Source organism: Lontra canadensis, unplaced genomic scaffold, assembly GCF_010015895.1.
Source record: "Lontra canadensis isolate GAN:19392208 unplaced genomic scaffold, GSC_riverotter_1.0 scaffold72, whole genome shotgun sequence".
Taxonomy (NCBI): Eukaryota; Metazoa; Chordata; class Mammalia; order Carnivora; family Mustelidae; genus Lontra; species Lontra canadensis.
The window spans coordinates 6,342,108-6,352,413 of NW_022631066.1; the positions used below are offsets into that span (position 1 = coordinate 6,342,108).

Sequence of the window (10,306 nt, forward strand, 5' to 3'; positions counted from 1 at the left end):
AAAATCATCTTGAGTTGCTACTGATTCTAAATAAATTAAATCTGTTGGCGATCCAGAGTCATTTTGCTTCATATTTTCAGTCTGTTTAAGGAATTCTGTGGACAACTCCATTACTCCACCATTGACAGCTGATGTAGACGTGCTGAAAACTGTATTTATCTGTGCAGAACTGGACTACATCCCTGATTCCTGGAACAGTTTTCATGTTGCAGCAGTCTGGGTTTATAGTTGAAATTAATTCCTTTGAAGAGACAGATTATTGGATAAACTAACTGTGGATAGCAGTACTTTCCAAGTGGCCAAGAGCAAAGATTTTATTTTCCTCAGAAGACTTTATCAATATAAAGATAAAGCTTATAAATGTTCTGTTTATCTTTAGGTCTGTAATAGAAAATTGACATTTTGACTTCCTCCTTTGGTTCTGTTATTAGTGGTACACTCTTCATCCTCTCTTTTTTTGTGACTGGCTTGAATGTTTCCCCCTGAATTATAATTGATATATAATACTGTATTTCAGGTGTACAACACAGTGATTCAATATTCATATGCATTAGGAAGTGGTCACCACAATAAGGCATTACCATCTGTGGTTATACAAAGTTAACAATATTATTAACTATATTTCCTATGATGTACCTTACATCCCCGTGTTGTATTGATAACTTATTTCATCTTGTTTATAATTTATTTAGTCCCCGTAACTCATGTATAACTGGAAAGTTAGTCTTTTTCACCTTATTCGTTACCCCAACCCCCTTCTCTGTGGCACCCATCAGATCTCTATGTTTCTATTTCTGTTTTGTTTGTTTATTTGTTTTTTAGATTCCACATATAAGTGAAATCATACGGTATTTGTCTTTGTCTGACTTACTTCACTTAGCATAATACCCTCTGGGACAGTCTACGTTGTCATGTAGGCAAAATATTATTCTTATGACTAATATTCCTTTGTGTGTGTGTATGTGTAGATGTGTACCACATTTTCTTAATCCAGTCATTTATCTGTGGACTCATTTCTTCCTGTGGTGGATTTCTACATTTTTTTAAATTTCCACTTAAAATTGATTTCTAGTTTCTGGGGCGCCTGGGTGGCTCAGTGAGTTAAAGCCTCTGCCTTCGGCTCAGGTCATGATCTCAGGGTCCTGGGATTGAGCCCTATATCGGGCTCTCTGCTCAGGCGGGAGCCTGCTTTCCTCCCTCTCTCTCTGCCTGCCTCTCTGCCTACTTGTGATCTCTGTCTGTCAGATAAATAAATAAAATCTTTAAAAAAAATTGATTTCTAGTTTCATATTGTTGTGGTAGGAAGAGAAGCTTGATATGATTTTAGTCTTGTTAAATTAGTATTTGTTTTGTGGCATAATATGATCTATCCAGGAAAATGTTACATGGACAGTTGAGAAGAATGTGTATTCTGCCATTTGTTTTTTGTTTGTTTGTTTGTTTGCTGTTTAGGGATTGAATATCCTGTATGTATCAAGTCCATGTGGTCTGATGTGTTGTTTGCTGTTATTACATTATATTCTGTCTTTGTGATCTATCCTCTGATGTAAATGTGGTGTTAAAGTCCCCTACTATAATCGTTACTATTATTAATGATTCTCTTTATGATTATATAATGCTCTTTGTCTCTTACTACAGCCTTTGTTTTAAAGTCTATTTTGTGTCCTACATGTATTGCTACTCCTGCTTTCCTTTCATTTTTATTCGCATGGAATATTTTTTTATAGCCCTGTACTTTCAGTCTGTATTTGTCTTTGGGTCTGACTTGAATCTCTTGTAGTCACCTTATAGATGGGTCCATTCCTTCATGCTATGTGTTTTGCTTGGATAGTTTAGTTCACTTTCCTTTAAAGTAATTACTGATATATGTGTACTTATTGCCATTTTGTTATTTGTTTTCTGAATGTTTTTGTAATCCTATGTTCTTCTCTTGGGATTTGGTTATTTTAGTGTTACGCTTGGATTACTTCCTCTTTATTTTTTGTGTACCTATTATAGGTTTTCGGTTTGTAGTAACCATGAGATTTGTCTATAGTAACCTATGTATATAACAGTCCATTTCACATGTGGTTGCTTAAATATGAACACATTCCAAAACATTTCTCCCCTCCCTGCTGCATTTTAGGTTTATGCCATTATATTTTACATCTTTTTATTTTATGTATTCCTTAACTAATTATTATAGATACAGTTGATTTTACTACTCTTATCTTTTAACCTTCAGACTAGCTTTGTAAGTGGTAGATCCACTGCCTTTATGATATAGTTGCCTTTACCAGGTAGAATTATTTCTTTCATGTGTTTTATTTCTAGTTACGGCCTTTCCTTGTAGAAGTCTGTTTAATATTATAAAACTAGGTCAGGGGTGATGAACTCCTTTAACTTCTGCTTCTCTGGGAAACTCTTTATTTTAAATTTTTGACCCTTTAATTATGATGTATCTTGGTGTGGATCTCTTTGGGTTCATCATTTTGGGGATTCTCTTTTTCCTAGATCTGGACATTTGTTTCCTTTGCCAGATGACTGAAGTTTTCATCTATTATTTCTCAAATAAAATTTCAGCTCCTTTCTCTATCTCTCTCCTCTTTCGGGGACTCCTATACAGGGAATGTTAGTGCACCTGATGTTAGCTCACAGGCCCCTTCAACTATTCTCATTTTTAAAATTCCTTTTTCTTTTTGTTGTTCAGTTTGGGTAATTTTTTTTTTTTTTTTACTACCTTGTTTTCCAGAGCACGGCCTTGTTTTTCTATATTAATAATCTGCTGTTTCTTCCCTATAGTGTATTTTTATTTCTGTTATTCTTCAGCCCTGATTGGAACTTTTTAATCTTTTCTTTTTGCTGGAAGTTCTTACTGTGTTTATCCTTTTTTGTCCCGAGTTTGATGAGCAATTTTATGGCGATTACTTTGGACTTTCTATTGGATAAATTGTTTATTTCCATTCTGTTTAGTTCTTTTTCTGATGTTTTGTGTTATTCTTTTGTTTGGAACATATTCTTCTGTCTCCTCATTATGCTTAACTCTGTGTTTCTGTGTATTAGGTAGTTCATCTACATCTCCTGGCTTTGAAGGAGTGGCTTTTACGTAAGCGACGTCCTGTAGGGCCCAGGAGTGCAATTCTCTTACCCTGGTACCCAGACACAGGTGCTTCAGGGGTGTCTCCTGAGTGGGCTGTGTGTGTCCCCCTCTTATGGGAGCCCCTTGACAGCTGCAGGTGCACTCTTGGGTGATGCTGGCTTCCCTCCCCTGCCTGGTTAGCTGGAGGCCTATTCCTGATGGATACAGGTGTGCTGGTGGATGGAGTCCTATAGACTGCGAGGCTCTTCTGAGGGACAGGGTTGTATGGGGCTCTCAGTGGGGCGAACACCCTGGCAGTAGCATTATAGAAAGAGGATTTCAAAATGGTGTCTGTCATCTCCAGCATCAGCAGGGCAGAACAAGATAGCAAAAATGGCTGTCAGCAGTGTCTTACTCCTCAGGAGGGCTCCCCTCCCCCATCCCCTTCATCAGGTGCTCCGAGATTAGTAAGTAGGCCTACTTCACCTATGGTCTATGTGCTTTTTGATCTGGCTTTTGATCTTTTTTGATCTTTTTGATGTGGTTTTGATCTGATTTGAAACCATTTGTTCTGGTTTCTGGGTTGAGTTTCTGTGCAAGCTCTTTATGAGTGGGGTTTCTTTTCCTTACAGTTTTGTAGTTTTCCTGGACCTACTTTGTATTGGTTTTTAAGGCCAGATGTTTTGGAAGCTCATCTCTTAATGCATTATCTAAGGGTTGGGTTGTCGGATGTGGAGTTTGAATCTCTCCTCAGGGAGGTAACATTTCTTTGAGGTCTGTTCTGACCGTGGAATGATGCTCCAGAGTTGTAGTTTTTGCCTTAGCAAGACTATATTTTTGCCTCTTCTACTCATCTTGGTGTTGTCCCTTGTTGTGAGGGCTCTCTTCATGCATTTTCTAGGTCCTGTTCAGCCTGTTGTGTTTGGGGGAGGAGGTGAGCTCAGATCTTAATTATTCTGCCATCTTCCACTCTTCATTCTCTTATTATTCAATGTAGTAGTTCCAGTAACTTTGCTGACAGACCTTTCTGAGGAATGTTTGTTGGTAGAAGTAGCAGACAGCCATCTTTCAGAAAGTTGTTGATTTTTTTTTTTTTTTAAGATTTTATTTATTTGACAGAGATCACAAGTAGGCAGAGAGGCAGGCGGGGGTGGGGAATAGGCTCCCCGCTGAGCAGAGCACCCAATGTGGGGCTCAATCCCAGGACCCCAGGAACATGACCTGAGCCTAAGGCAGAGGCTTTAACCCACTGAGCCACCTAGTTACCCCAGTTTTTTTTTCTTTTTTTAACTCAACTTTTAAACTCAGCATTCAGTATGCTCTTAGGATTTCTTTTTCTGCCTATATGAGGAAGAGCATGCTTCCATAACAAAGAAATGCTATGCATATATCATGTTTCTTATTATAAAATTTTAGAACTATGTCTACTAGTGGTACTTTGTTATTGAACTAGTAAATTTGCACCCTTTGTTTTCTTAAATTACAGTGGAGTTTAGTCATAGACTTCATAGAGGTAGATTAATTTACTAACAGCCTTTTTATCATATGAGATCTGGTGCTTTGCATTATTATATGGAGATACATATTACAAAAACAGTTTTATTTTTTATTAAAGATTTTTTTTGGCGTGCCTGGGTGGCTTAGTTGGTCAAGCATCTGCCTTCGGCTCGGGTCATCATCCCCAGGTCCTGGGGTAGAGCCCTGCATTGGGCACCTTGCTCAGCAGGGAGCCTTCTTCTCCCTTTCCTTGTATGGTCCCCATGCCCATGCTCTCTCAAATAAATAAAAATAAAACCTTAAAAAATTTAAAAAATAAAATTTGCCCTATCTTCCCCCCCCCTCCCCAAATAGTCAAAAAGAAAGAAACATAATCCCATACTGGAACAATAATTAGTTTAAATTATTCCTTGTCTAGTTGTTTTAAGTTGAATACTGGAACGATGGACTACTTGTGCTGGTGGTCAGAAGGAGTGCTCAAAGAAATAGCAGAACTTGAAGCGCTAGGTAGGAACTGGATTAGAAAGGCAGACATATAAATGTTAATGTTTGTGAGTATTTTTCAGAGGACTAGTGTCCTGCAAGTCAGAAAGTCATTTAAATTGTGAAAGAGTGAGCAGGTCATGGAATTCAAGGTGTCCAGTAGTGGGTCCAGACTGGGCTGGGGCTGGGGTGTTGATCAAGGTCAGTGCACTGTTGTGTCAACAAACGACTGACTTTTGAATGTGAGGCTGTGACTTTTCAGAAGATTCGTTTGTATTTTTTCTGGTCAGGGGCAGGAACTATGTGGGAAATGTTTAGATTTGAACCTGGCTGGAGCAAGGACAAAAGACTAACTGATTAACTAAGTCTGATTTAACTCTGATTAAAAGTACAGATTCAGACATATCAAGTGGTAAACAAACTAGTGAGGATAAAAGGGATGGGTAGAAGGAGAAAGGAATTAACGTTTATTGTATGACAAAGGATGTTAGAACCTAGTGGACATCGTAGTCATAACCACTGCAGTTGTAGTCCACGAGTATCTACAGAAATCATTTCATCTAAAGAGCAGTGTAAACCGATCCTATTGTGGCGTAATAATAATTTGGTCTTTGGGCTTCTGGCTCACAGCTCCCCAAATCCTTGGAATCTCTGCAGTGATGTGTGTCTTTTATATGCTAATGAGATGACTGGTAGCTGGGGGTCCCTTGATAGCTTCTGGAAGGCACTTGCTGGAGGAACCAACCTTGTATTTAGAATGTTGGAACTTGTAGCTCTATCCCCAGACCTCCAGGGAGGGGTGAGGGCCTGGACATTGAGTTCATATCCAGTGGTCAGTGAATTAATCAATCATGCCTATGTCATGAAACCTCCATAAAGACTCCTAGATGGTGGGGTTCAGGTTGGTCAACACATCTAGGCATGGGGCGGAGTGGTGAACCATATACCTCTTCCTTACCTTCTCCTGTGCATCTCTTTCCTTTGGCCATTTCTAAGTTGTATTCTCCATAGTAAACCATACCAGTAAGTGTTGTTCTGAGTTCTGTGAGTTGTTCTAGTGAATTTTCAAACCCGAGGAGGGCAGTGTGGAAACCCCCAAATTTGCAGCCCATTGATGAGAAGTACAGATGGCAACCCCGACGTGCCACTGGCATCTGGAGCGACACTGGTTGTGTTGGATCCAACTGTTGAGCCTATGGCATCTCACAGTAACGCCTGGCAGATTGTGTCAGGACTGAACTGGAGTGGAGGACTCCCAGCTGGTTTGAGAGAAAACGCCACACATTTGGTGTCAGGAGTATTATGGGTAAAATGAGCCCACCTCCCTACATAAAGCTGAGTGCAAACCACCCATGTAGATGCTTCTCTGCGAACACTGGTTCAGAAGCTCTGACCTCATCTAGTGTCCTGGACCGGAGGAGTTTGTTCTTGTTCTCCCTGTTTAGACTCTTTTCCTTGCTTGTACTCCTGTACCTGGTTTAAATCCAGATTCTTAATCTTGCCTTTATTACCAGAATGCACTTTTTCTGTGCCCCTCTAATCCCTGGAACATGGTGTTGATTTCCCTTTTTTCTTGCTCTCAGTGGCCTGGCCTGATACACCAGGCCATGTTTGGCTTTCTCCAACAGTATTTGTGTGCTTTCTCCTCCCGGTGATGTTCTCTGACAGCCACTCCCTGATGGCAATGTTTGTGCTAATGAATCATCGGCCACCATGTTCTCCTGGGTCCTGGCCCTTCCTGCTCTGATCAGTTCCACTGCCACTTTTAACATGGGATAAAGGTAGAAAAGCTCATCTTGAGGATTGTGTCAGTACTGGGCAGTTACTTTCTAAAGAGATGAGAGAGTTGTGTGGCGTATTTGTGGTTGCCTAGCATCAGCATGATTCTTAGGTATATTTTTATTTTTCATACAAGTACCTAGGCATAGTGCCTTGCAAACTGAAGCATTCAGAAAATGTTTATTGAATTGAAAGCTGTTAACAGTGATCATGAATCTGTTACCAGAAAGATTAGAATGAATCAACAAATAAAGATTCAGATGTTAGAGAAAGACAAATACCATGTGATCTCATATGTGGAATTTAAGAAACAAAACAAATGGATGAAGGGGAAAAAAAGACAAATAAAAAAACAGACTTTTATCGGTAGAGAACGAACTGGTGGTTCTCAGAGGGAAGGTGGGTAGGGATGGGTGAAATAGGTGAAAGGGAATAAGAGTGTGCTTATCCTGGGGTGCTTCTGTTGGTGTGGTCCATTAAGCATCTGACTCTTGGTTTCAGCTCAGGTCATGATCTCAGGGTCATGAGATCGAGCCCCACATCAGGCTCCAAACTCAGTGCTGAGTCTGCTTGTGACTCTCTCCCTTTCCCTCTGCCCCACCCTCATGCATGCATGTGCTCTCTCTCTCTCTCTAAAATAAATAATTTTTTTTAAAAGATTTTATTTATTTGACAGAGACAAGGCAAGAGAGGGAACACAAGCAGGAGGAGTGGGAGAGGGAGAAGCAGGCTCCTTGAAGAGCAGGGAGCCTGATGTGGGGCTCGATCCCAGGATCATGGGATCATGACCTGAGCCGAAGGCAGACACTTAATGGCTGAGCCACCCAGGTACCCCTAAAATAAATAAATCTTTAAAGAAAAAAAGAGTATACTTACGAGTATACTCTTGTATACTTATAAGTAGTATATAAGAGATGAGCACTAAGTGATATATAGAAATGTTGAATCACAATATTGTACACCTGAAACATAACACTGTATACTGGCATTAAAAATAAAGTAAGAATAAATGCTTTATGTTAACATAAATAGTATTTTTAATTGCATAGCTATGTTAAAAAAAAAAAAAAGATTCACGTTCTTTGCCTTTCTCAATTGTTCAACTCTCTGAAGAAACTCCTTTGTGCCTAAATGAAAAATATATGGAACTATCCTTTTTAGCTTTCTGATGACCTTCTATTGCAAGGAACAAGTCATGAAAAATTCACAGCAATAGCCTAAGTATTGTGGTATTGAGTAAAACAGGTTTTTAAAAAGGGAGAACATCTTTTATTTGTTGTGCAATGTGGGTAGTTCCTGGAAGTTGAATTTGTATGGACTCAGGAATTGATGCAGACTAATGTTTGATTTTTCTACTTTTCAGAGGTATAGGCATAAGAATGACAGAACCAATATATCTTAGCCCCTCATTTGACAATGTACTGCCCAGCTACTTATTTTTACAGGCAAGTATATGTCAGGGTAAAATATTTAATGACATTGAGACATAACCTCAGTGAGTTATTTCAAATCTAAGTTTTTTTTTCTATTACTATACTTTTTGTGATTTATTTTTCTGATCTACCTTTGGTAAGCAGTAAAAATAAAAAACAAAAACAAAACAAAAAAACCCAACCTTTGTACATGTTCTCTTCTTTTTCTCAGGTGATTTTTAGCCTTTAAAAAAAAAAAAAAAAAAACCTTCTGTTGCCCAAAAGTGTTTTAATTGCTTATTAGCCTCTACTGCTTTTTCTTGAAAAGTAATTTAGAAAATACATTACTTTAAAATCAGTCCATTACGGGGGCACCTGGGTAGCTCCATCAGTTAAGTATCTGCCTTTGGCTCAGATCATGATCCCAGGGTCCTGCATCAAGCTCCCTGTTCAGTGGGAAATCTGCTTCTCACCCTCTTCCTCCACTTTGTGTGCAATTTCTCTGTGAAATAAATAAAATATTTTTTTAAAAATGCATTACTTGGGGATATTATTCTGTTTTATTTAAGGCAAATTGTTACCCTAGAATAGCAATCCTTATGTGATCAAAACTAATAATGATTTTTTTTTAACTACTAATGATTTAATGGTATAATGTAACTGGTTGCCGTATGGCTTATTGCTATAGATACATGAGTTGTCCAATCTCCTATTTCTAGGTGCCAATCAGAAATAGTAAGATTGGTTTACATTTTACTTTTCTCCTACAGAAATGTGGTAGTGGCGGGGAGATAGGAACCCAGATGTCTTTGAGTGGCATTAGTAGCATAAAACTAGAATTCTTAAGTGGGTGAAGCACCTGAAATTACAAAATTTTGTACATTTTTCTTAGAAAAAGATCCAGAGCTTTGTTATATTTCTGAAAGAGCTTTGGCCTTCAAAATATTGAGACCGCTGAATTGAGGGGGAAAAAATGTGCTCTTTTAATTAAATTGATAGGGGAAATGCATCGTGCATGTGTGTGTCTCGTGTATGAATGTCCAGTGAGATCATAGGATACTCTTGGAAACTGAATTTTCTGACACTGGTATGTTTACAGAAAACCTATTCTTGACAGAGGATGTTGTACTGGATTACCTCCAAAGATTTCTTTATGTTCTCTTATTCTGAATTTTAAAAGGACTTAGAATCATTGGTAGTTGATTTTTTTTTTTTTTTCCTTTATAGAATTTGCCATCTGCTGTAGTGGCTCATGTTCTAGATCCTCAACCCGGAGAGAAGATTCTGGATTTGTGTGCAGCACCCGGAGGCAAAACAACACACATTGCAGCATTAATGCATGATCAGGTGAGACTGTCTTCACAGCAAAAACTACTCTGAACATATTACATGTTTTAGTGTTGAAGGTGGAACCTCACGTAACTTATGGAACATTATATAGACATTTATAATCTGAATTATTTCAGATTCGGCCAAAGTGAAGACTGTTCAGTAATGGCATTCATCACATGTTGAGTTCAGTAGATAATTATCATTTATGAAGACTATCTGAAGATCTTGAATCCCAAATTTACTAATACATTTGTAGAGTAGAAGTCTTCTTCATAAAATTACATTTAAATGCAACATTTAAGAGATTTTTTTATGTTCTTGATTACCAGACTTGACACTTTTTAAACTACTAAAATCTGCCTCTGAAACTTAATTTGATAGCACATTATTGAAGTATCAATATATACATTGATAATATATATGTACATTATGATATGTGCACATCAAACACATTTTCTTGAAATTCATAAAAACCTTATGATCTGGCTTAATTATTAAGCCTATTGCATTGTCATAAAATAAAGTAAGTCTTGGATGACTTTATTTCAGAATTTACAGCTTTGGGGCACCTGGGTGGCTCAGTGGGTTAAGCCTCTGCCTTCGGCTCAGGTCATGATCTCAGGGTCCTGGGATCGAGCCCCGCATCAGGTTCTCTGCTCGGCAGTGAGCCTGCTTCCCCCTCTCTCTGCCTACTTGTGCTCTCTCTCTCTCTCTCTCTGTCAAAAAAAAAAAAAAAAAAAAAAAA

The 10,306-nt window shown here is 38.4% G+C and overlaps 1 protein-coding gene across 2 annotated transcripts in view; it reads left to right on the plus strand.

Annotated features, from left to right (window-relative positions):
- The window catches only part of NSUN6 (NOP2/Sun RNA methyltransferase 6), a 59,433-nt gene that overhangs the window by 18,384 nt on the left and 30,743 nt on the right, over positions 1–10,306 (plus strand). For both annotated transcript variants that reach the window (XM_032880881.1, XM_032880882.1), the window contains 2 exons: positions 8,181–8,262; positions 9,457–9,576. In XM_032880881.1, the coding sequence (XP_032736772.1) occupies positions 8,181–8,262; positions 9,457–9,576 (202 nt within the window). The remainder of the gene's footprint in view (positions 1–8,180; positions 8,263–9,456; positions 9,577–10,306) is intronic.